The sequence below is a fragment of the Macaca nemestrina genome, chromosome 10 (assembly GCF_043159975.1).
Source record: "Macaca nemestrina isolate mMacNem1 chromosome 10, mMacNem.hap1, whole genome shotgun sequence".
NCBI classification, from domain to species: domain Eukaryota; kingdom Metazoa; phylum Chordata; class Mammalia; order Primates; family Cercopithecidae; genus Macaca; species Macaca nemestrina.
Window position 1 is genome coordinate 70434346 of NC_092134.1, and position 25418 is coordinate 70459763.

Genomic DNA, 25418 nt, shown 5'->3' on the forward strand with positions numbered 1-25418 from the left:
AAGTGAACTTGACTTTGGAACTACCCCCTTATCTTCTATAGCAAGACAGACAATAGAAAGGAAAAGGCTCCCTTTCCCTTGTGTATATTGTGGGGGTGATGATGAGGATGTTGCTCCCTTTATCAATGAGTTTTTCCCTTAGGAAACCCATGGGAAGAAGCATTTCCTCTGAACCAGCTCTAGTTTCCCTACAGAACTAGCAGCGTTGGCCTTTGGATGATGGAAATCTGCGACAGTGGCCACAGTTCTGCTATGGCAGCCAGGAAACCGAGAACTACATTTGAGGCTTAATTTTTAATAAGTATCTGAACTGTGATTAGTACATGTGCATTGAAACTCCTCCTATTCTTGATATTTTCTTTTATTCCTTTTTTCCATAATTTTGAATTTTACATATGTTTTAACATTTTATTGTATGCATTTGTAAAAACTTTCATTTCCTCATAGGATTAAAGCAAGATGTAGATTTTTCTCTCAACCTTTTATTAAACATTTCCAACATGTAGAAGTGTTGAAAAAATAACTTAATGTGTACCTATCTTTCACCTAGATTCGTGTTATTAACATTTCGCTAGTTTGCTTTATCTCCCTAAATACATTTTTTTCTTTGAATCCTTTTACATTATCTAACCCTTAAACATTTCACTCTGAATCACCTAAGAACAAGCACATTTCTCCTACAGAAGCACAAACCATTATTGCCCCCAAGAAACTTCTCATTGATTCATGACATCTGGTCCATATTCGCATTCCCCCGCCGGCCCAATCCCAGAAATGTCTTTTTATGGCCTTTATAATAATAAGGTTGACCTTTTGAAGAAACCAAACTAGTTTTCTACAGACTATCATAATGTTTTAGTTTTTTCTAGTTGTTTCCTTGTGATGTTTAGCCCAGTTCTCTATCTCCTTTGTTTCCCATACACTGGGATTTATGCCTTAAGGCTTAGTTAGATTGGGAAGAATACTTTCTAGCTGATGCTGTGCATTTCAAGGTGCAACACATCAGGAGGTGTATCCTGCTCATGGAGTGCCGGGTCGTCCCACTCACAGGACGCATGTTTGATCACTTGCTTTCACCATGTCTTTCCCTTTTAAAGGTATGTTTGTCTCCATGAAATTAGCAAGCAATCTGTGAGGTGGCACCATGTAGCCACTCTTTTGACAATAATCTTTCATCTAGGAGATTTAGCATCTGCGGATGATCTTTGCCCAAACCAATTATGTCATTGCAGATTGCAGAATGATTATTCTCCAATTATCAATTCCTCTATGTACATTATGGCATTTTTCTATAAAAAATAACATTTCTTTTTTTTTTTTTTTATACTTTAAGTTCTAGGGTACATGTGCACAACGTGCAGGTTTGTTACATATGTATATATGTGCCATGTTGGTGCTGCACCCATTAACTCGTCATTTACATTAGGTATATCTCCTAATGCTATCCCTCCCCCTTCCCCCCTCCCCACAATAGGACCCAGTGTGTGATGTTCCCCTTCCTGCATCCAAGTGATCTCATTGTTCAATTCCCACCTATGAGTGAGAACATGCGGTATTTGGTTTTCTGTTCTTGTGATAGTTTGCTGAGAATGATGGTTTCCAGCTGCATCCATGTCCCTACAAAGGACACAAACTCATCCTTTTTTATGGCTGCCTAGTATTCCATGGTGTATATGTGCCACATTTTCTTAATCCAGTCTGTCACTGATGGACATTTCAGTTGATTCCAAGTCTTTGCTATTATGAATAGTGCCGCAATAAACATATGTGTGCATGTGTCTTTATAGCAGCATGATTTATAATCCTTTGGGTATATCCCCAGTAATGGGATGGCTGGGTCAAATGGTATTTCTAGTTCTAGATCCTTGAGGAATCACCACACTCTCTTCCACAATGGTTGAACTAGTTTACAGTCCCACCAACAATGTAAAAGTGTTCCTATTTCTCCACATCCTCTCCAGCACCTGTTGTTTCCTGACTTTTTAATGATTGCCATTCTAACTGGTATGAGATGGTATCTCATTGTGGTTTTGATTTTCATTTCTCTGATGGCGTCTTTGTTATTTCTTAGTCTGGGCTCCTATAACAAAGTATCACAGACTGAGTGGTTTATAAACAACAAATTTACTTTTCAGTTCCGGAGGCTGGAAGTCTGAGATCAGGGAGCCTTTGCCCCCGGGTTCAAGCAATTCTCCTGCCTCAGCCTCCCAAGTAACTGGGATTACAAGTGCCTGCCACCACGCCTGGCTAATTTTTGTATTTTTAGTAGAGACAGGGTTTCCCCATGTTGGCCAGGCTTGTCTTGAACTCCTGACCTCAGGTGATCCACCCATCTTGGCCTCCCAAAGTGTTGGGATTACAGGCATGAGCCACTGCACCCAGCCCTAGAAATTTAGTTTTATTTCTCCTTTTAACTACCACTGTAGATTTAGGGACTTTTTTTCTCTGTTTTAACATTTGTTTGCTTTTGATGTTAATTAACTCATAATTAACCAGTTATAACCCCTTCAAACATACTCCTGGGTCCTTCTGAAATGCCATATTATCTTTGAATGCTTTTATGCTTTCTGGCCCTACAAGCTGCCTCTGCCTCACCTTATACTTTTACTGTCTTATATCTGGAACCAGCCATTTTGCCAAGAAACACTGGTATCTTTCAGTGGGTAGTAGTATTTGGAAACCAAAGTCTGGGTGTTTAGAATGCTGACAGTCCTAGGCTGTCCTTGTTTCCAGGCCCTTTGAGTAGACAGCATTAAAAAATACATGTATTTCAACAGTTGACTTCATATTGATATCTCCAATTCAAATTTAACATTACTAGCTTTTTCTTCAATTTAATTTATATTTATTGCCAGCTCTTAATAGATAACATTTATTCTGTATCCAATTCTTACCTGGCAGGGAAGATAACATGATCACGAAGGTGGTTTTCCCAGGGTGAGGTTCCTCCATTGCACTCTGGATGTGCTGACCCATGATTTCCCCGAAAGTGGGAAACTCGACTGCGTAATTTGTGGTAGTGGGGGACTGCATTCTTCATGCTTTCCCCTAAAATAAATAATTAAATATATATATTTTACATATATATGTTACTGGAATATATATTTTATATAATATATATTATATTTTTAAATATCTTCATATATCCATATATAAATAGTTTCCAAAAAGTCAATACCAATATTTCTACGAACAGTAAAACTGCTGAGGACATTTTGGGATTTTTTTTTTTTAACATTTTTCCTCTTTAGATTTTTGTGCTATAGTTGTTTAAAAGGCACTTGCATTTTTTGATTACTAATTTGTATTGTTAGATTACCAAATTGCTATGCAGTTAAGTTTTTAATTATTGGGTGTGCTTTTAAAAATTTTTACTTTCAGGAGTCAAAATTATTTTTAAAAAATAATTTGAAAGTTCAAAACTAAATTATCAGTAAATCTTTAACTACAAAAACATATAAAGTTTTGAAATGTCCATGGAATTTGGAGCTAACTTAAAAAATTGTTGCCCAGGCACAGTGGCTCACACCTGCAGTCTCAGCACTTTGGGAGGCTGAGGCAGGTGGATTGCTTGAGCCCAGGAGTTTGAGACCAGCCTGAACAACACAGTGAAACCCTGTATCCACAAAAAGTATACAAAAAAAATTAGCCAGGCGTGGTGGTGCACATCAGTAGTCCCAGCTACTTGGAGGCTGATGGAAGAGGATTAATTGAGCCTGGGAGGTTTAGGCTGCAGTGAGCCATGATCACACCACTGCACTCTAGCCTGGGTGGCAGACTGAGACCCTATCTCAAAAAAATAAAAATAAAGTAAAAAATTGTTATTTAATTACTCTGTAAATTGCTATTTATAATTTCTAGAAACTTGTGACAGCATTTTAGAGCAGTTGTTTAACTGTGTCCTCTTTGGATTAGAGCTAAAATTTGTGTAGAGGCATGGATGCTGTTTCGAGTTTTTAACTTATTCATAGAAAGGAAGCAGACAAGTGAAATACTTCCCTGGAAATGAATGCACTCCATCTCATACCTAGTGCATTTTATCACCTTAAAACTTTTCTTTCTCTGGGAGGGGAGAGTATTTTAGTACTTTGAATTTTATAGTCCTTACCAGTGGCCACTGATAACCTCTTTGCTTATCTAGTGGGCACTTGAACTTTTCTTAGCACCTGGCACCTTTCCCTCTTGAAACCTCACACTTGGCTTGTATGATACCAGTGGACCCTTGGTTTTCCTTCTAGATCTGAGAGCTGCTCAGCTTCCTTTCTCTGCTGCATAGGGTAGTGGGTGAATAGATTTTGAAATCTGGTGGGATATGAGTCTGATTTTACCACCCAATAGCTATCTGACCCCAGGTTAGTCAGCTTTCTGGATTCAATTTTTATAGAATGGGACAGATAATACTTTCCCTATCTATCTTGTTGTTGGGATGCTCAACTGAGACAATATACAATTAAATCACAAGTATTTACAAGTGTTATTTCCATCCTTTTTCTTTCTAGTAAAAGTGTGTTGTAATTGATAATTTAGATAGTGTATCATTATCTTTGATATAAAAAGAGTTGTCCCAGATGGTTATTCACCTTCCAGGTTGGATGTGCTGAGCAATCCAGATGCCCTGTACCCCTTCGTATGGCAGCCACTTCCACCTTGGGAAACAAGCTTCCTGTGTGTCCCCTGCCCTCTCCCACCCTCTTTTCTATTCCCAACCATTTCCTAACAGGAATTCCATGTGAGGTAGTCTCTCATTCACCACTATTCCCACTCCCTTCCCCTGCAGCTAGTGACCTGCCAGTATTTTTCTTCTCAACCTTTTAGGATTCCCCATTATCCTAGTCCCCAGTCCCCCTTTCCCCACTCCCAGTGACTGCCCCCCAACCCCACCAGGTTTATGTTCCTATTACCATAATTCAATGCCTCACTAGGATCCCCTTTCCATCTCTAGGAGTCCCTTGAGCTTCTGACTCTGGTAGTTCCAGCCACCACCAGTGGATTATAAACTAAGGGTATATCACGTACAATTCTCTAGCTCAGCGGAATGAGGCTGAGGATGCAGGGGAATTCCAGTGTTTGCTGAAATCAAAGCGACCATGATTCATCTAGGCCAGTGCAACTCAGTCCTCATCAGTAAACCCAAAGTATCACCGCCACTTGGGAGCTTTTCTCAGATCCTACCTTAGATCTACTGAGTTTGAATCTCTGAGAGTGGGGCCCAAAAACTGATGTTTTAAGAAGTCCTCCAGATGACTCATAGGCACATGAAAATCTGAGAACCATTCTACACAACAGAGCCTGGAATTCTAAATATAGCTTGCCATGGAAAGTGTCCTAGATTGCATTTGTAGTCATTTAGTATTGTGTTTTATTAGGTTGTGGTTTCATAAAATTTTCAGGTAAGCCTGAATCTAACCATGATTTGGTGTTGGTTTTGGTTAATTCATATATCAAATTTATCAGTCATCTTATTCTTGAATCTTTGCACCTTAGTTATTTTAGGAATAAATTAATGAGTTAGGACTATTTTGAAAATGTAGGATGTAAGAATTTTATGTATTTACTGATTAATTTATACTTCATGTCAACACAGAAAGGATATGTTGCAACCAGCATACAAAAGTATACACAATTTAGAAATGTAATGAAATGAAAATTAACCTCATGGTCCTTTTTATGAAGAAAAATTCTTCCTCCTGATTTCCTGTTATGCTTCTGGTTCCGCTATTAAAATTTATTCTCAGCCATTGAGAACCCATTTCTTACCATAGGCAGGATTCTGGAACAATGAGATCTATTTTAATCTCTAGATTAAAATGCAATAAGGAAGGTAAACAGTTACCTCATTTTGAGTCTGTGGAATTTCCAACAATTTCTGAGTCCTTCCGTATCCCAGGCCATGGGAGTGATGATTTGTTTTTTTTTCAGTTGCTAGATTTCTGAACAGCTCAGTGTCTACTCTTGGTAAGCTTCAGTAATAGTAATCTGTGTAAGTTTAACAGGTTTTTTTGAATCCTTAAAATAAACCTTGATTTACTTAATTGATAATAAATCAAAGATACTCAGAGGATTAAATATGCCTGACCAGTGGCTGTCAGATGTTTACCTCACTGGCTTGCTCTGGTCATAACTGGGAAAAATTTGCTACTTCTTGTTGTCTTTTACCTCTTAGCACAGGATGTTAGGTAGAGATCCTTGAGCTTGTGATATAAATTTTAACTCCGAATTATAATTTCTCCCCTGAAGTCAATAAACCTTTCATCTAGTAGGTATTTGACTGCCTGCAGTATATCAGGCACTATGCTAATCTCTGAGAATACAAAATTAAATAAGATTCTACCGCTACCTTCAAGGCACTTACAGTTTAATAATAATAGTATAGTGAGGGCGTATTGCGAGTTGGGTGTTGTTAGACTCTAGCTTGCAATTGACAGCCATTCAAGGAGAATTTGCTAGTGGATATGGGGTTACCCAGATATTCCAAAGACAAATGGATCTTGGGAACACCTAGAACTAGGGACTCTGTTGAGATTCTATTTCCAATATGTACTCTTCTCACAAATATATACTCTTCTCCTCTTTGTCTCTCCCTCTCTTCCCCCTCTTGCCTTCTGCTGCCTTTTTCTTTCTTTCATTTTCCACAGAAGGTCCCTAATTGGCTCAACTCAGAGATCAGGTGTCCATCCCTAGACCAACAGTCAACTCTGGCCATGGAAAAACCATATGAATGGGACGGAGGAGGGTGGGAAGGGAAGATGATGTCTAGGAGAAAGGGAGTCTGGGCAGATAAAAATATGTCTCTGCCAGGTGTATGCACTTTACATTTATGCATTCTCTTAGTCCACACAGTAGCCCATTAACCTCCCCAAGACACATAACTAGCCGGTGGCAGAGCTAGTATACCAATCCAAGTTTCTGGTGATTTCCATACTAACAGCACTGTGCTACTTACTGGTTACACTGCAGTCTTTAAGAACAATAGGCCCAGTGCAGTGGCTCACGCCTGTAATTCCAGCACTTCAGGAGGCCAAGGTGGGCGGATCACGAAGTCAGGAGATCAAGACCATCCTGGCTAACACGGTGAAACCCCATCTCTACTAAAAATACAAAAAATCAGCCAGGCGTGGTGGCGGGTGCCTGTAGTCCCAGCTACCCGGGAGGCTAAGGCAGGAGAATGGCGTGAACCTGGGAGGCAGAGCTTGCAGTGAGCTGAGATCGCGCCACTGCACAGGGTGAGACTCCGTCTCAAAAAAAAAAAAAAAAAGAACAATAAAGTGCGTGCAAAACAGCCTTAACAAACTGAATGCTGAAGGACAAGGGATGTTTGTCAGACAAGAGGAGGTTAGGTCATTGCAGAGGGTGGAAAAGGCATGTGAGAAGGAATCGTGGTATGTAGCAACTGGGTGCTTTTTGTAAACCACACGCTGTTTGTTATGGCTAAGGATGAGGGGATGTGAGGAGACCAGATGGGGGAAGCTGAGGATATGCAGAGGGCCCATCAGGAAGACACTGATGTGGTAAACTAAAAAGTTTTAAAAAAATTGTTTTTGAGGCGGAATCTTGCTCTGTTGCCCAGGCTGGAGTGTAGTGGAGCAATCTTGGCTCACTGCAACCTCCGCCTCCTGGGTTCAAGAGATTCTCCTGTCTCAGCCTCCTTAGTAGCTGGGACTACAGGTGCCTGCCACCATGCCCAGTTAATTTTTGTTTAGTAGAGACAGGGTTTTGCCATGTTGGTCAGACTGGTCTCGAACTCCTGACCTCAGATGATCTGCCTGCCTCGGCCTCCCAAAGTGCTGGGATTACAGGCATGAGCCACCGTGCCTGGCCCAAAAGTTTAAATTTTATCCTGAAATCTTCAGAACCCATTTGGAGATATTTGAGTGTGGGGGAGACACGGCCACGTTCACAGTTGAGAAAGGTCAGTCCAGCCATGCTGTGCAGGATTTACTAAGAAGAGACGACAGGTTAGGAGGTTTAAATATTGGTGCCTGCTGGATGTGACGAGGGCCTGAACAAGGCAGGGAATTGGGGATGTAAGTCATAGTTATGACTTAGCCCCACAAACTGAGAAGCTAGATGTAGAGAGAGTAGTAAGCTGGGAGGACAAGGATGCTCCTTGGAATTCTTGGTCCCCTAAGACATAGAACACCACAAGGAGCATCGTATTTGAGACAGGAAGGAGACGGCAGAAGGAAGGAGAAATGAGTATAGGGTTGGGCAGCTTGCATGTGTGCAACATGCAAATGCAGATATTCTAAAGGTATTTGGAAACCCAGCACAGGCACCCCAGAGATCTGTACTGTAGATATGATTTCGGCAGTGCTTAGTGTTTGGATCTTAAATGAAGCCTTGGGAATAGAGAGGATCTCCCAGGGAAAGTTGCCTGGGGAGGAAGAACAGCAAGCCACATTTGCAGCCCCAAGGAACAGCAGCACTTGAAGTTCCCTTGTACACCCCGTATTAAAGGTCCAGTTGGGGATAGGAAGCCAAGTCAATGAAATTTCCATTTTTACGGAGACTTGCCATACCTCAAATGTGGTTTACCAGGTGTCAGAGAATTACCTCAGCAGAAAGTACCACTCCGCTTTTCTAAAGCTATGTTCCATGTAAATTAATTTTAGCTCTGAAAGAAGTATAGATTTTATATTAACTACAGATGGAGGCAAGAAGAGGATGGAGGTATAGACTCAACAGTTGGAAAAGAAGCCTTAGGAAATTCTCATTCCATGCAGAGACCCTCAGAGTATCCCTGGGAGGTCACAAGCCAGCTTTTGGACATTTCTAGTGAAGGGAATTCCTACTTTTTGAGGTAACTCATTGCATGGCTGGGTAGCTTCAAACTGATAGCGTGAGAATTGCCTGTCTGCTACTTCCAGGTCCTGCTTAGACCTTTGGAATTTCCGCTCCTTTGCAATAGTCGTTTGATGTTGAGAAAGAGCCATCCTGGCCTTCCAGGGCCTTCTTGGTCGGCTGTAACTGTTAATAGGGTGAGAACTTACAAGGCAGAAGCCAGAAGTGGAATTTGGAGGAAGAGGTACCCTAGGCTCTGACATCTATCAGCCACTTCTTTGCTGGAGAATGTTTAGGGGTCACTTTAACATATCCTACTCCCAAGCTCATTTCCTAGTAGAGGTGCTTATAATTAATTTTTTTTCTATTGAATGCAAAAATCAAATGAGGAGAAACTCCAAATATTGTAAGCTTGAAGAAATATGTAGGCAGGCTTAAAACACCATCATTATTCTAGTCTCTCTCCCATGGGGTGTTATGGCAAAATGAGTTCATTTGTTTATTCATTCAAGTAACATTTATTGAGTGCCTACTCCCTGCTGTGTGATTTGAGATAGAAAGAACACAACTGAAATAAACATACATTTTGGAACACATCTACCCTTGACTAATTGAAATATATTGGTAGTCTACCTTGTCTTTTTTATTTAAGGATGATATTAAGTGTCTAATTTAAAATAGCTTACATTCAGTGCATTTGTCTCCTTCAAATGTGAAATTAAATAATCCAGACTTAAAGCTGTTGGAACTTTAAGTTATCCTGAGCCTTGAGAGGAATGTGGCTACGTAGCCTGAGTCATGTAGCATGCAGTTGCAATTTCTGCTTTTTCCTGTAAATGATTAGCAATGAAGAAGCAGCATCAGAGATAAGACACCCCCCTTGCCCCTCAGAACATTATTCCTTCTCAGGAATGTTAAGCAATCTTCCTTGGAATGTAGCCATCCATACTAAGCAAATCACTGTAATGTTACATACTGGCTTTGTACAGAAAGTGCTGAACCCCGCTAAAACTGTTTCTGCCTATATAAGTGAAACCTTAGCTTCCCCACTTTGGAACACCAACCCCATCCATTTGGAGTGTGTGCTGCCCAGGTGGCTATCCTTAAGCTTTGCCCTGCACTGGAATAAACTAGATGCTTAATCATAATTTCTGAATCTCATTCTTTAAGGTTGACAAAGGCCATAGCAAAGTCCTATTGTACTTTCTAGCTTTCTTAGGGTAGAGAAATCAGTTTGCCTAAAATGAAACTCAGATCGGTTATTCTGAGATCTCAAGGGCTAAATTAGCATGTTCTTTCCCTTGTAAATTAGGGAGACTTGGATTGTTGACTGAGCTTTGCCCTGGGTCTGGGGACAAAAGTAAAAATATTTGATCAGATAACAACTGGTTTTCAAAGGGCTACGTGATGTATTGTTCAGTCTTTAATCTGGAAACAAACGTTCTCTGCAGGTTAATTAACACAAGGGTAGAGATTTTTCAAAGCAGATTGTTTTCACTTAAAGTACTTCAAAAAAAAAGACTGAAATAGCAAGGGGAAAATTAATTATCACTTTTAATGTACATTTGCAGTAATACTGTGCTTGCCTTGAAAAAAATATATGGAAGTGCTGAAACCATGTGACATGTCACAATTCCTTCTTGTGTTACCTGTGTTTTATTTATAGTCTGTTGTGCAACTAATTGCCAGTTTATCATATGTGTGAGCACAGTATATAATGTAAAACCTCAGTTGCTATAAGAAAATATCAGAATGTCTCGCCTAGGACCTTTACCTACATAAATCACCATGCATATGACATTGATGGGGCCAATAAAACGAGGATAAAAACAACACCTTTCTCATGTTTACAGTTAAAAGCATTAAGTTGTTAAGTATAAAACACTTCTGGTTTTTTTTTGTTTTGTTTTTTGGTTTTTTTTTGAGACAGATTCTCTCTCTGTTGCCCAGGCTGGAGTGCAGTGGCGCCGTCTCACTGCAACCTCCGCCTCCCAGGTTCAAGCAATTCTTGTGCCTCAGCCTCCCAAGTAGCTGGGACTACAGGCACGCACTGCCATGCCTGGTTAATTTTAGTATTTTTAATAGAAACAGGGTTTCGCCATGTTGGTCAGACTAGTCTCAAATTCCTGACCTCAAGCGATCCACCTGCCTCAGTCTCCCAAAGTGCTGAAATTACAAGCGTGAGCCACCGTGCCCAGCCTATGAAACACTTTTAACATTTCTTTTTTTACAACAGACAGCTACCATATGAGAAAAATACTGTTCATTATCCCCATCTTATGAGAAACGGAGGCACAGGGAAATAACTTGCCAAAAGTCGTGCAGCTACCTACTTGCAGATCCAGGATTCAAACCTAGGGAGTCTGGTTCCAGAGTCTCTCTGCTCTTAAAAGCTATATGAGACTTCGTCTCGAATTTCTAGCAGAGAAAAAAACCTGTCTACCTGCCCCTCTCATGTTTCCTGCTCTACTGTATGTTTAGGTGGAGTGGCCTCTTATGTGAAGGTGGATAGCACCTTTCTAAAGATAACTCCCAAGTTAGGGTTTAAAACCCTCCTTACTACATAACAGTCCCCTTCTGTATAACTTTATTTCTCTTGTGTTACTTTAAGGTTTAAAAGGAAAATACCAGAGGCCTAGATAGTCCAATACTTTCTTTATCCAGCAATAAGGAGAAAGCCTAGGTGGTGTCTGGGATTTTTGAGGATCTGTCAATTAAAAATGTATATGTTTTATCTGAAGTTGTTGAGATTAGAATACTTCTGTCTTTTGGTTTCATATTTTATTAGTTTCAGGCTTTTTAAAGTTTGGGTTTTTAAATTACACATTTGAAACTGACTTTCAAAAAAAAATTTTTTTTGTTTAAATTACACATTTGAAACTGACTTTCAAAAAAATTTTTTGTTTAAAAAAATTTCTCACATTGCTGATAGTACTGATGATATAGCTGGTAAATAAAACAAAATCTGATCTTTAGAAAAGCAGTACTTTGCTTTTTTTTCCTTAATCACCAAGAGATGCAAATAGCTATATACAAATGATATTGTTCTAAACCTGCAAAAAGCATTTTTCTGCTTTATTTTATGCAAAACTTCAACACTTCAATCCTATTTGGATTGGCCTTTATTTTGATTTCACTTGGCTCCAACAGAGCAGCACTTGTACGGGAATTGTTCCAGCATCTGACAGAGCACAGACTTCCTTATTTAAATAAGGAAGTTGGACATTGGTGGTGTTAATGGTTTTGCCAAGGGGACCCAGAGGATTACTGAAAGGAAATACACAAAGATGACTTTCCAATTTTCCTTTTTACTATGTTAAATGTTCATTTCTAAACAACCACTGTGAAGAAGAAAACGCTGATATTTTTGTGGGGAAATCTATGAGGCAACATTTTATCTTTTGATCTTTATGTTTGTTTTTTCATTCTCATTTAATCATATTGGTGAGGGGGATAGAAGTTACTGATGGCCTCCAAATGGTAGAGCAAAGTGTATCCACAGCTAATGTTACTAATAATGCCAAAATGCATGTTAAGTTCTACCCCTACCCTGTATCTCTCTCTTTTGCTTCACCTATGTATTACGTGTAACCACGTGAAATCGTCAGCATTCAACTGTTTTTGATCTGCAAAAACAATTTCAGATAATTCAACCTAATAAGTTCAAGGGTCAGCACACATTTTCTGTAAACATCCAAATAGTAAATAATTTAGGTTTTGTGAGCCAGATAGTCCCTGTTGCAACTACTAATAACTCTGCCATTATAGTATGAAAACCACAAGAGACAATATGTAAATGAATGAATGTGGCTGTGTTCCAGCAAAACTTTATGGACACTGAAATTTGAATTTTATGTAATGTTGACATGAAATATTCTTTTTTTTCCTCCCAACTACTTAAAATATAAAAATCATTCTTAACTTGCAGGCTGTGTAAAAACAGTGTCCAGCTTTGGCCCATGGGCGATAGTTTGCCAGTCACTGTTTAAGTTGAACTTGGCAGCTACTGACTTTGAAATTTCTGGTACCTTGAACTCTCTGTTCATTGACCTAAAACCAGTTGCATTATCTCACCCCTCAGAACTCCCCACCACCAAGACTTGTTTCACCTTCTCACCTCCCTTCATTTATCAGTGGCACCTCATTCTGCCATTTTGGAAATTCATGGGATTCATCCTCTTTTCTCTCTTCTCCATAACCCATGTCCAACAGGTATTATGGGACTTCTCGGTTCATTCGCCTCCTCTCTTCCCGTCCACTGAGAGCCATTGTTTGGTTCACAACCTCTTTGTCACTAGGACTATTGTAAGAGACCCTGAGTTCTTCCTTTGTCATTTGTCTTCTAGAGCCCATCTTCTACTAAGCCACAAGTGTTATTTTTCTAGAGTAACTGATCACATCAGTCCCTAGTTTAAACAATCTTAGATTTCTTCCATTGGTTATAAGCTGAATAGAATAAAGCTCCTATAGAATTTTGTGGTCTAGTTCTGATGTAGCTCCCTCACCAAGCCAATACTTAGTTAGGTCACACCCTACACCTCTTTATAAACTTCATAACACCTTCTGTTTTCACAGGCTGTTTCTCTGCTAGGAGAGCCTTTCCTTACCTTTTCTCTGAGTGTTGATTTCCTTCATTCCATAACACTGAGTTCAGATGCCTCTTCATCTGTGATACTTTCCCCGACTCTTCTTTTGTTGACTTGTCTCCTCTGTGTTCTCAGATCCCGTGCGACATAGGCCTTGAGTATGGCATCAATTCAAGCAAATTGTAGTTTTTGTGAGAAGGACCAATGGACTAAATGTTTGCATCCCCCATCCCCAATGCATATGTTGAAATCCTCACCCCCAGTGTGATGGTTTTTGGAGGTGGGGCCTTTTTAAATTGATTATGTCATGAGGATGGAGCCCTCACAAATGGAATTAGTGCTTTTAGAAAAGAGGCCTCAGAGAGCTGCCTTGTCTCTTCTGCCATGTGAGGTCACAGTGAGAACACAACCACCTATGAACCAGAAAGGGGGTCCTCACCAGACACAAAAACTTGCTGATATCTTGAACTTGGATTTCTCAGCCTCCAAAACTGTGAGAAATTTATAACCCACCCAGTTTATTGTGTGTGTGTATGTGTCTATATATAGAGAGAGAGGGAGAGAGAGAGAGAAAGAGAGAGAGAGAGAGAGAGACAGGGTCTCATTCTGTCATCCAGACTAGAGTACAGTGGTACAATCATAGTTCACTGCAGCCTCCAATTTCTCCTGGGCTCAAGCAATCCTTTCGCCTCAGCCCCTCAAGTAGCTGGGACTACAGGCACATGCCACCACATTGAGTGTGTTTGTTTTTTTTTTGTAGAAACAGGATCTCACCATGTTGACCAGACTGGTCTCAAACTCCTGGCCTCAAATGATCCTCCTGCTTTGGCCTCCCAAAGTGCTGGGATTACAATCATGAGTGGTATTTTGTGTCAGAAACCCAGAAGGACTAAAACTAACATAAATGACTATAGGCTTTTTGAGAGTAGAGACCATCTCCTTGCCATCTTGACTTATCCCTATTATTATACAATAAATATTTTTAAAATTATTTTAATCAACATATACTATGTATCTTTTTTTTAATTTATTTACTCATAAAGTCACAGAGATCTAATTGCAAGGTTACAGATTCAAATGCCCATGAGGCCAGGCTGGTCACTTCAATGACAAAAGTGGACAGAGTAAGATCTGGGGTAAACTAGCAAGGACATGTCCTATGTCGTGGAGGGGGCAGCCTCTCCTCAGGTCCAGCTGATTATAGTCACTCAAGAATGTGACATCTGTAGCTGGATGTATTAATTTTCGAAAGAAATTGGAAAAGTAAGATTTTAATGTAAATATCCCAATTTTAAAACATTGGCAACTAATTTATGTTTTAATGAACACTTTGTGGACAAAAATTTTAAAATACCAACCTGACTGGGGGCTGAAAGTGGCTCTTGAGACCCCAGTTTGCAACCCCTCATTGGTCACTGCTCTTAGCCACAGACAGAGCCTGGGAGCCAGAAGGTCTAAGACAGAAGGACCTCTTCCTAGCCTGTGTTTATTCTGCCTTTACATGCGGCTTCCTCCACAAGATGGCACTTAGACTGCCCGGCCACGCTACCACACAAGTCATGAGATGTTACTTAGCCACCTTCAAAAATGTGAAAGCCAAACATCACAGCAAATTCATTTTATACCATCCTTTCTCCTCCCTGGGCACGGATTGTGAACAGGCTGAGATGATCTCCTGTCCCCCTGCCACCTGGGCCAGGTGAAACCCTCTGGGAGAAGTTGTTATTCTTGATGGATGTTCTGACTGGCCATCCAGCTGGATTTGCTGATGGCTGTTATCAAATGCTTAGGTTCTTGGTCAGAGCTGTGGTTTCTCAGTACCCCAAGAATGAGAGGTTATTACTGCAGCTAGGAATTAAGTTGTCCTTATTTTCCAGCCCATCTGCGTGGCCAGTAACCACTTGAGAGGACCACATGAGTGAGATGTTGCCCAAGAGGTAACCTGGAAAAGAGAATTTTCATAATTGATAGCTTTATTTGGTCTTCCGTAAGTTATTCATCCTCCCCTCCACACACACACACACACATACACACTGTATTTTACTGTCTACCTCCTAGTTATATATATATATATATCTCACTTCACCTGAGGGCCATCATGAGACACCTCTCCTTAAACATTTGTCAATACTGTGTGCTAACCAGTATGAACACTTAATGTAAACTTTTTAGCCTAAACTGTCAAGGCCTTGATATTTCTTTGAAAGCAAAGCAAGACAATAACCACAAAACAGGACTCTCTACTTGGCCTTTTTCTGTGGTCCTGAGACCTGTGCTTCTGAGTCCAGGAGCCTGGGGGCCCAGAGCTGATATGCGTGGGCAGACCTGGGCGGGAATCTGGAAGCAGCGTGTTCAGAATCATGTGGGTACTCGCCTGTGTACAGAGCACGTGGCTTGAGAAGAGGACTCAGAGGAGGTCCCTGTTCTGGGAAGTCTCATTCCTTGTCCCCGTAGGCTCTGGATGTCTGGCCATGTGTTCCTGAGGGAGGCAGAGGGATGCTGATGGAAAGGGGGAGGAAGGAGGAGATTCTCCTCTAACTCACATGGCTGGATAACATCCCTGGGTCCTGATAGAAGAGGCAGCTAGCTTTGCATTTGGTGTATTATTATTAAATAACATATTTTGAGTGCTTACTATATACCAGGCACTCATCAAATATTTTTCACGCTAGAGCATTTAATTCTCACAACTCTTTTCTGATGGGAAGTGACTATTCTTATTTTAGGGGAAAAATGTACCTTGCCCAAGAACACATAGCTAGAACTAGTAATTAACAGAGACCAAGTTTGAATTAGGTCTCTCCGACCATAGTCCCTGTGTCTGCCTTCTGCACTGTGCTGAGTGACTCATGGTGGGGAGAGACAGGGGGTCGGTGTTGAATGACTTTGCCACCTGTGAAGTATTTAGCACCATACGTGCCGCATGGGAAACCTTCAAAAAATGTCTAATCTGTCCTTTGTTGGTTGGCTATCTTCTGTAAATCTGTTGAAAACAGTTATGGGGCCAGTGGCCTTTGTGACAGGACTCACTACATGCGAATACTTGAGGTACTTACTTTGTCTGTGTTTAGTGATAGGGATGCTTTCTAAGTGTCATGTCATCAGATGAGTGTCCTTGAAGTCAGGTTTATAACAGTCGCATGTAAAAGCAAGACTTTTCTGCTGAAATTGAGGTGGTGATGATTACAAAATAAATTGACTAGAGTATTTCACAAATAGAAGAAAAATGAGTTTTCCAAGTGTGTCATGGTAACACAGAATGAATTGTTTGCTCTTTTTAAGTAGATTCTGCTATTGTTACGATCTCAGTGCATGTTCATGCCTGAGATTTAGGTTATAATTTCAAAGTGTATCTGATACACATACAGGATTTTTTACTTTCAAGTTTGTAAAGGTCTGTGTTTACCTATTTTCACAAAGGGAAAAATTTTAGGGGTTTTGGTTCAATTGAAGGTAGGCTGGTAAGTTAAAGCAGTACCTAAATAAATTTAACTTTGCCACGTGTCTCTCCCAGAGCAGATGTGTCTTGTTGTTGTTCTAAGAATTGAATAAACTGGGTATAAAATTTCCATATTGAGGAGACAGTAGCTCTGCTTCCCCTTTCAACTTATAACATTTTTCCTACTTGAATTTAAACCTAACTTCAAAATTAACCACGTCTTTAATTGTGATCACACACACACACACGCACACACACACACAAAATCTTAGTAACTCATAGAATTTAATCCATGAAGTACAGCTAAGGAAGTGAGATTTGCAAAAGTTAAGTAACTTGACCAAACTACTCTGCCAGTCACTAGCTGTAACTTCGTTTAAAAAGGGAGTAACAGTGGCAGATACCTTATAGAGTTGACAAGGGGATGAAATGAGCTAATTACTTTCTACAAAATACTAACAGCAGTCTCTGGCTCATACATAGTTCTCAACAAATATGAGATACTGTTATCCACATCTAGGAAGTAGCAGAGTTGATTTCTGTCGGATTCATTCATTCAGTAAACATGTGTTGGGTACCTGCTTTGTGCTGTATTCTAGGGAGATAGTTTTTGTTAAGAACCACCATGACTTATTACCTCCAGTTTAATTTCCAGAAAAATACTTTCCCTCTTTGTAAACTGGAAAATAATGTGACCGAAGGTATGATGATTCATGGTCCACCAGCATTTTTTTAAAGCCTTCAAAATGAGCATCATGGGCAAGTATTGTTTAGGCCAACAATGTAGATAGTATAGTCGTCTTTCCTGTTGACCTCAAGGTGGCACAGACTTTGTGCCGGAGCACACAGCAAGGGAGTGGTGCCCCGGTCCACCTGCTTGCCTTTAAGGAAACTGTTGAATCTGTTAACAGCATGGTGCTCCTCAGCTTGAGAAACAAAGTTTTTCTCAATTACTTTTTATAAAATTAAAGATTTTGTTTACATTTAGTAAACAAAGCATTTACCTTTGAAGTGCAAAATAAAATATTTAAGTTGATACTGGTCAAACTTGTTAGAGCCAAATGAGATTGAGAAGAATTAGGCCTTTCTACTAAAGCTGTGTGAAGTAGGAAAGTTGAACTAATATAAAATAGGGAATAAGAGTCGTGGGGTTTTGTTTGTTTGTTTTTTGTTTTTTTGAACAACAAAAAAACTGACTTTAAATTGATATTTAAAATTTAATATTTGGTATCTCATTGTGGTTTTGATTTGCATTTCTCTGATGGCCAGTGATGATGAGCATTTTTTCATGTGTCTGTTGGCTGTATGAATGTCTTTTGAGAAATGTCTGTTCATATCCTTTGCCCACTTTTTGATGGGGTTGTTTGTTTTTTTCTTGTAAATTTGTTTGAGTTCTTTGTAGGTTCTGGATATTAGCCCTTTGTCAGATGAGTAGATTGCAAAAATTTTCTCCCATTTTGTAGGTTGCCTGTTCACTCTGATGGTAGTTTCTTTTGCTGTACAGAAGCTCTTTAGTTTAATGAGATCCCATTTGTCAATTTTGGCTTTTGCTGCCATTGCTTTTGGTGTTTTAGACATGAAGTCTTTGCCCATGCCTATGTCCTGAATGGTACTACCTAGGTTTTCCTCTAGGGTTTTTATGGTATTAGGTCTAACATTTAAGTCTCTAATCCATCTTGAATTAATTTTCGTATAAGGAGTAAGGAAAGGATCCAGTTTCAGCTTTCTACTTATGGCTAGCCAATTTTCCCAGCACCATTTATTAAATAGGGAATCCTTTCCCCATTTCTTGTTTCTCTCAGGTTTGTCAAAGATCAGATGGCTGTAGATGTGTGGTATTATTTCTGAGGACTCTGTTCTGTTCCATTGGTCTATATCTCTGTTTTGGTACCAGTACCATGCTGTTTTGGTTACTGTAGCCTTGTAGTATAGTTTGAAGTCAGGTAGCGTGATGCCTCCAAACAACCCCATCAAAAAGTGGGCAAAGGATATGAACAGACATTTCTCAAAAGAAGACATTCATACAGCCAACAGACACATGAAAAAATGCTCATCATCACTGGCCATCAGAGAAATGCAAATCAAAACCACAATGAGATACCATCTCACACCAGTTAGAATGGCGATCATTAAAAAGTCAGGAAACAACAGGTGCTGGAGAGGATGTGGAGAAATAGGAACACTTTTACACTGTTGGTGGGATTGTAAACTAGTTCAACCATTATGGAAAACAGTATGGCGATTCCTCAAGGATCTAGAACTAGATGTACCATATGACCCAGCCATCCCATTACTGGGGATATACCCAAAGGATTATAAATCATGCTGCTATAAAGACACATGCACACGTATGTTTATTGCAGCACTATTCACAATAGCAAAGACTTGGAATCAACCCAAATGTCCATCAGTGACAGACTGGATTAAGAAAATGTGGCACATATACACTATGGAATACTATGCAGCCATAAAAAAGGATGAGTTTGTGTCCTTTGTAGGGACATGGATGCAGCTGGAAACCATCATTCTTAGCAAACTATCACAAGAACAGAAAACCAAACACCGCATGTTCTCACTCATAGGTGGGAACTGAACAATGAGATCACTTGGACTCAGGAAGGGGGACATCACACACCGGGGCCTATCATGGGGAGGGGGGAGGGGGGAGGGATTGCATTGGGAGTTATACCTGATGTAAATGACGAGTTGATGGGTGCTGACGAGTTGATGGGTGCAGCACAGCAACATGGCACAAGTATACATATGTAACAAACCTGCATGTTATGCACATGTACCCTAGAACTTAAAGTATAATAATAGTAAATAAATAAATAAATAAATAAATAAATAAAAATAAATTAAAAAAATAAAATTTAATATTTAAATTAGTATTTTATCATCTGAATGGTAATCAGGTTTCTGACAAAACAGGCTTACAGAGCTGGGACTGCCATCTTCCCATTAGATTGACATTTCTGACTGATACTTCACTAGTGCTATTCATAAGCTACGTTCAACATGAAATGGCAAAGTAAGGGCACCAGTAATTGTTCTTTCACAGTTCTCTGGGTTTAAGTCATTGCAGGACAGACCTCTGAACCAAGCACCAACAAGAATAGATGCACAATAGGAAAATAAAACCCGAGAGCTGATGCAGAAAGCTCTCAGAACTCAAAAGTGTGTTCACATTTAGCTGTGTGACCTTGCGCCATTCACAGTCTTCCAGGTCACTGATTTCTCATATGCATGCAATGAAGTTTCTAAGACCTTTTGCTGAAGTTAGGTCAACTTTGGAGTTTAGTCACCACTGAGAGAAAGATGAGAGACGAAGCACGTTAAGAGGACAGGAATTCGTGATTTATGTAATTATAGTAGCTTTGTTGTCTGCTGGAAACGGCAGTGGTGGATGAGTCAGCCTGGCATGTAGCTATTGGAGATCAGCAATGCTTTTTTGGTTCAAAAAACAGAACCAAAAGGAAAAAACACCTTTCTACAGCCCAAGATTAGGTGCCAGTGGTCAGAGTGATGCCAAGTTCTGGAAATAGCAGCCAGGATCTTATATGGACGACAGTATGGAGGGATGGTTGTCATGAACAAGTTTTCCCAGCTGAACCTCCACTTGAGCTTTCCCCAGGGAAGGTGCTCATTTGGGACACCACGGTGGTATGACATCACCCAGTAAACAATCCACCCCAAACATGCATGTTGCTTGGGAAGTCACCACCAGTGACTGAGAGGAGGCAGGTGGTATTTCGGACCTCCTTCCTCTGCCTGGTTTGGTTCTCTGAGGAGAGATGTAAAAGGGATGTTCCAGATGAATGTATGTTCTGTACTATGAGCTTCAGCAGCAGGCCCCCTAGTGACTTAGCCTGGATAGCATTAGCTTCTCTAGGGACAGGCAGATCTGAGCCACCTGTTCTTTCCTCTTTCCTGGGCCTTTTTCCCAGACTCCTCCAATAGCCAGAGATGCTGGGAAAGAATTCCCCTTCCTCTCAGGCCTGGACCAGACCTTGCCTGATTTGTTTACTCTATGCTTCCCCACAGTCCAGCTCAGCCTATCACAGACTGATGTCCCCAGGGCACAATAGGAAGAGGTTGGGTTAGGGGTCAAGATAGGCTCATTCTGAACACCATCTGTGCCACTTCCTGGCTGTGGGGCTTGGGTTAAGTTACTTAGCTCAGGCAGTAAAGGTAGAATTAATCACCATCACACAGGTAGCCTCATTGTGTCCTTAAATATTTACATTTTATCCTTAAGCCATATGAAAATGTCTTTCCTTAGAGGAGAGACAGTGAAGGTGGGGCAAGAAAATAGACATTGAATCCTCCCTTTCCCCACTGCTCAGCCCGTGAGAGTGTATGATAAGCACCCGAGTCCAATTTGACCTCAGATCAGCAAGGATTCCCACCTCCTTACACAAGCCCCAGGACAATTGTCAAACTTTGTAAGCAACAGTCTACTTAAAGACAAATCTCGGGAAATACTGTAATATGTGAAATGAGTAAACATAGGCTTTTGTTTATAAAAATATTATTAAGTTGAAATTCATAGTAAACCTGATAGGACCAGTGAATCAATTTTGATTAATACAGAAATTTGCAATTGAGGAAATAGATGACCGATAAGATCTTTTTGTTAGAACTTTCGGATGAGTAATTGCAAATAGTAATTAAAAAAAATAATTCTCCTTCCAATCAATGATATGGTCAATTGAAAAGATAGATGGCTTAATATGCTAAAGCCGCCCAGAAAATGTCAACTTGCATTTATTTGATCACATGTACAGATGGGAATGAACTTTTAAATTATTGCATTTTTTAAAAATGTGTATACATTTTAAAAACAAAGAAAATGTTAAAATGTCTGAAACACCTCCATAGAGTTCCAGAGTTTGGCAGAAGCGTGCTTGAAACACGCTCGCTTAGATCTTGTGGCACTCAAATCTCAATTTGCTTTCCATTTCCTGTTTGGTTGTGGCATGTGTGTGTTGGCTTATGGAAATCGATACCGTTTTTAAAAGCTATTTGATGTAAGAACTGTTGAAATTTGAATAAGGTCAGGAGTCTGGGAGAGAGTATTGTATCAATGTCATTTTCTCAGTTTTGATATTGCACTGTTTTATATAAGATGTTACCGTTTGGGGAATTTGTCAAAAGATACATGGGACTCTACATTTTTGCAATTTACTCTGAGCCTATAATTATTGTAGAATTAAAAGGTTTTTAAAAAGTCATTTGAAAATAATGATTTTAACTGTTAGGAGGCTGTGCAACTCAATTAATAGAGCAGTGTACACACCACACTTATAGAGTGAATTTTTATTTAGCTTACCTTAAAAAGAAGAAACAAACACCTTTTCTTTCCTTGCTACTGAGTTCCATAAACTCCACACGCACTCTGTCAGGACTGTGACACTGTTGAAGCTTGTGGCAGATCAAGGAGCAGTCTTTAAGGAAATCTGTTGTAGCTGCTGCTTAATTACTTAAGAAGAAAGCGGTGCGGAAACCCAAGAATTGAGTCTATAGTCACCTGATAGAGAAAAAGGTGCATGAATGATGCAGCATGTTTTCCTGAAGCGTTTCTATGCCTAAAACATTTGGTAATTCGAGCAAAGCAGTGTCAACGTGCCTTATTACTATGTGTGTTGGTGTCCAAATCAGAGTGCCTGTAGCCCAGTGTGATGAGTATTATTCTACATGAAAAAAGACAAAGAGTTAAAAATAGTTTTAAAAGAGTAAACCTTTGATTCCTTTGCTTGCCTTTGTGTAAAACAAAAATGGGTATGGCAGTAGTGAAATATGGTTCTCTGTTCTCTTGGATTTTTACGACATGCTGTAAATTACTGCCATGTACCTTGATAAGATTGATGGTGGTTTTGCTGTTTATCACCTGGAGAAGTGAAACAGAATTCCCTGAGCCAGATTATCTGTCTTCATTGTAATTGCCAAAACATTTGGGCTCCTTACCCTGAAAGAGTGATTGCCTCATGTGTTTTGACTAAAATGGATTAGTGTAGTTGATCACATCTATCAGACACCTGCCGGTGAACAGGTCTCAAAACAACTTCTTTAGTAAATATTTTAATGAGTGCTAACATAATGCCATTTAAAATTTTTCATTTCTTTGGGAACATAAAATACTAAGACCATAATGTTCTTTGCATTAAGCAGGGCTGTAGTTCTGGGCCAGTTGTAGAGACTGTCTTGGCTTACCCTTCACAAGGGACTGTGCCCTCAGCTTTATCTGTCTGACCAGCTTTTCCGGCTTCTTCTCCAGGGTTATCAATGCCGGGAAGAGCACACACAATGAAGACCAAGCCAGCTGTGAGGTGCTCACTGTGAAGAAGAAGGCAGGGGCTATGACCTCAACCCCAAACAGGAACTCATCCAAGAGACGGTCCTCCCTTCCCAATGGGGAAGGGCTGCAGCTGAAGGAGAACTCGGTAAGCCCCTTCTTGATCCTTGATTTTCAGGTGAGAGGAATGGCACACACTTTGGTCCCGATGGAAGACATTAGGACTTCACCTAAGTCTGGAATGCAAGTGAGAAAGCAGTGTCCCCAGAGTTAGTGGGGTGGCGGGCCTGTGGTCACGGTATCACACATACCAAGCTGAAGGCGACACATGTATGACCAGCTTGTGGTTAGGTTTTTAACACAAAGTAAATGAAACACCCACACCATATGTATCTAGCTCTTGTTGTAATAATTTATATATATAATTTGTATATACAATTTATATATATAAATTATATAATTTATAATATAATTATATATTATATATTTTATATATAATTATATATTTATATTATAAATTATATAATTTATATATAAATTTATGTATTAATATAACATATATAATTTATATATAAATTTATATATTGATATAATATATGTAATTTATATATAAATTTATATGTAAATATAATGTTTGATGGTTTCAGAGGAGCCACTTCTAGGTCTTTGTAAGGAAATAGTCCGAAAGCCTCTCATGAGAGATGGAAGTAACTCTGGCTGTTGCTTCGAGCCCTGCCATGACTGTGCCCCTTTCTCCTCCTTGCTTGCCCATGATAGTTGTCCATTTGCAGCCCGTGGCTGATGTTCTTCCAAATAAATATCTATTTCAATTGACCCAAAACTCTTGCAGCCCTTGGGGTGGCCTTGCAGACTGAACAATGTTGAAAAACCACAAAATATTTCTCCTGTCTCCAGTTTCTGGAGAATAAAGCAGACATATCCTCAGAAAGCTCTGAAGAAGCTCTCAGCAAAGGACGGGGAGTCATCGACACTCTGTCAGCAGATGATGTGCTTTATAGAGAGATGTTTCCTGGGAAAATCAGGAGACACAGAATGGACTGACCTAAACATAACTATTCATTCTGATTGTCTTGAGGATATTTTTCTGTAAAAATTTTCATAGGATTTTAAAAGATCTAGGAATCTTTTCTTAGTTTTAGAAATAGTATCTCATTGCAGCTGGGCGTGGTGGCTCACGCCTGTAATCCCAGTACTGTGGGAGGCCGAGGCAGGCGGATCATGAGGTCAGGAGATTGAGACCACCCTGGCTAACACGGTGAAACCCCTTCTCTACTAAAACTACAAAAAATTAGCCAGGTGTGGTGGCGGGTGCCTGTAGTCCCAGCTACTCTGGAGGCTGAGGTGGAAGAATGGCGTGAACCCAGGAGGCGGAGCTTGCAGTGAGCCAATATCGGGCCACTGCACTCCAGCCTGGGCGACAGAGGGAGACTTTGTCTCAAAAAAAAAAAGAAAGTAATAGTGTCTCATTACATCTATGCTTAGGGAATAATAAGTATTGATTTATTTTGTTAGTACTAGTTTAATTTAAAGTTGATTTATGGGGATTTATCAACTGTACATATTTTCTAGGTTGAAGGAAGGTCTTTTCCAAACCAGAGCTGAAGAGCCAGATGGGCAGTATAGAATGGTGATGGTTAAGTGCACAGGCCCTGGAGTGAGGTGACTGTGCAGTCTACCACTTTAGCTACTTAATTTTGGGATGGTTATTCTTTGAGCCTCAGTTTTGTCTACGCTAAAAAGGAATAACAGGCCGGGCGCGGTGGCTCACGCCTGTAATCCCAGCACTTTGGGAGAACAAGGTGGGCAGATCACGAGGTCAGGAGATCGAGACCATCCTGGCTAACACGGTGAAACCCCGTCTCTACTAAAAATACAAAAAACTAGCCGGGCGTGGTGGCGGGCGCCTGTAGTCCCAGCTACTCAGGAGGCTGAGGTGGGAGAATGGCGTGAACCCGGAAGGTGGAGCTTGCAGTGAGGCGAGATCGCACCACTGCACTCCACCCTGGGCAACAGAGCGAGACTCCGTCTCAAAAAAATTAAATAAATACATAAAATAAAAAGGAATAACAGCAGTAACTACCAAATGGTAGAAGGAGGCTGATTGGAAATGTGAACTGCAGTAGTCCATGAAAAATGTTGAGCAAGTGTCTTAATGTCTTAATAAATCTGTAATAAGCGTCAGTGATTATCCTGAGGTCAGTCCCACTTCGGTTATTCTCTATGACTGAACTTTCTATGTTTCTTCACTTGTGAATTGGAGATTACATAATTCCTTTCATATCTGCTTGACAGGATT

At 40.1% G+C, this 25418-nt stretch overlaps 1 protein-coding gene, 2 long non-coding RNA genes and 1 other non-coding gene across 7 annotated transcripts in view; 2 read left to right on the top strand and 2 right to left on the bottom strand.

Moving 5' to 3' along the window:
* The window catches only part of LOC105474038 (protein phosphatase, Mg2+/Mn2+ dependent 1H), a 366109-nt gene that overhangs the window by 78221 nt on the left and 262470 nt on the right, over positions 1-25418 (top strand). For all 4 annotated transcript variants that reach the window (XM_071071519.1, XM_011728342.3, XM_011728343.3 and 1 more), the window contains exon 2: positions 23084-23249. In XM_071071519.1, the coding sequence (XP_070927620.1) occupies positions 23084-23249 (166 nt within the window). The remainder of the gene's footprint in view (positions 1-23083; positions 23250-25418) is intronic.
* LOC112425278 (U1 spliceosomal RNA) lies at positions 2887-3051 on the top strand. Its single transcript, XR_003016348.2, has one exon. It is a non-coding gene; the product is annotated as a U1 spliceosomal RNA (small nuclear RNA).
* LOC139356724 (uncharacterized) lies at positions 2944-14364 on the bottom strand. The gene is made up of 3 exons (XR_011609075.1): positions 13389-14364; positions 5834-5976; positions 2944-3048 (listed from the first exon to the last, which is right to left on the bottom strand). It is a non-coding gene; the product is annotated as an uncharacterized lncRNA (long non-coding RNA).
* LOC105474037 (uncharacterized) lies at positions 14420-23104 on the bottom strand. Its single transcript, XR_011609072.1, has 4 exons — positions 23020-23104; positions 22139-22336; positions 19496-19608; positions 14420-15309 (listed from the first exon to the last, which is right to left on the bottom strand). It is a non-coding gene; the product is annotated as an uncharacterized lncRNA (long non-coding RNA).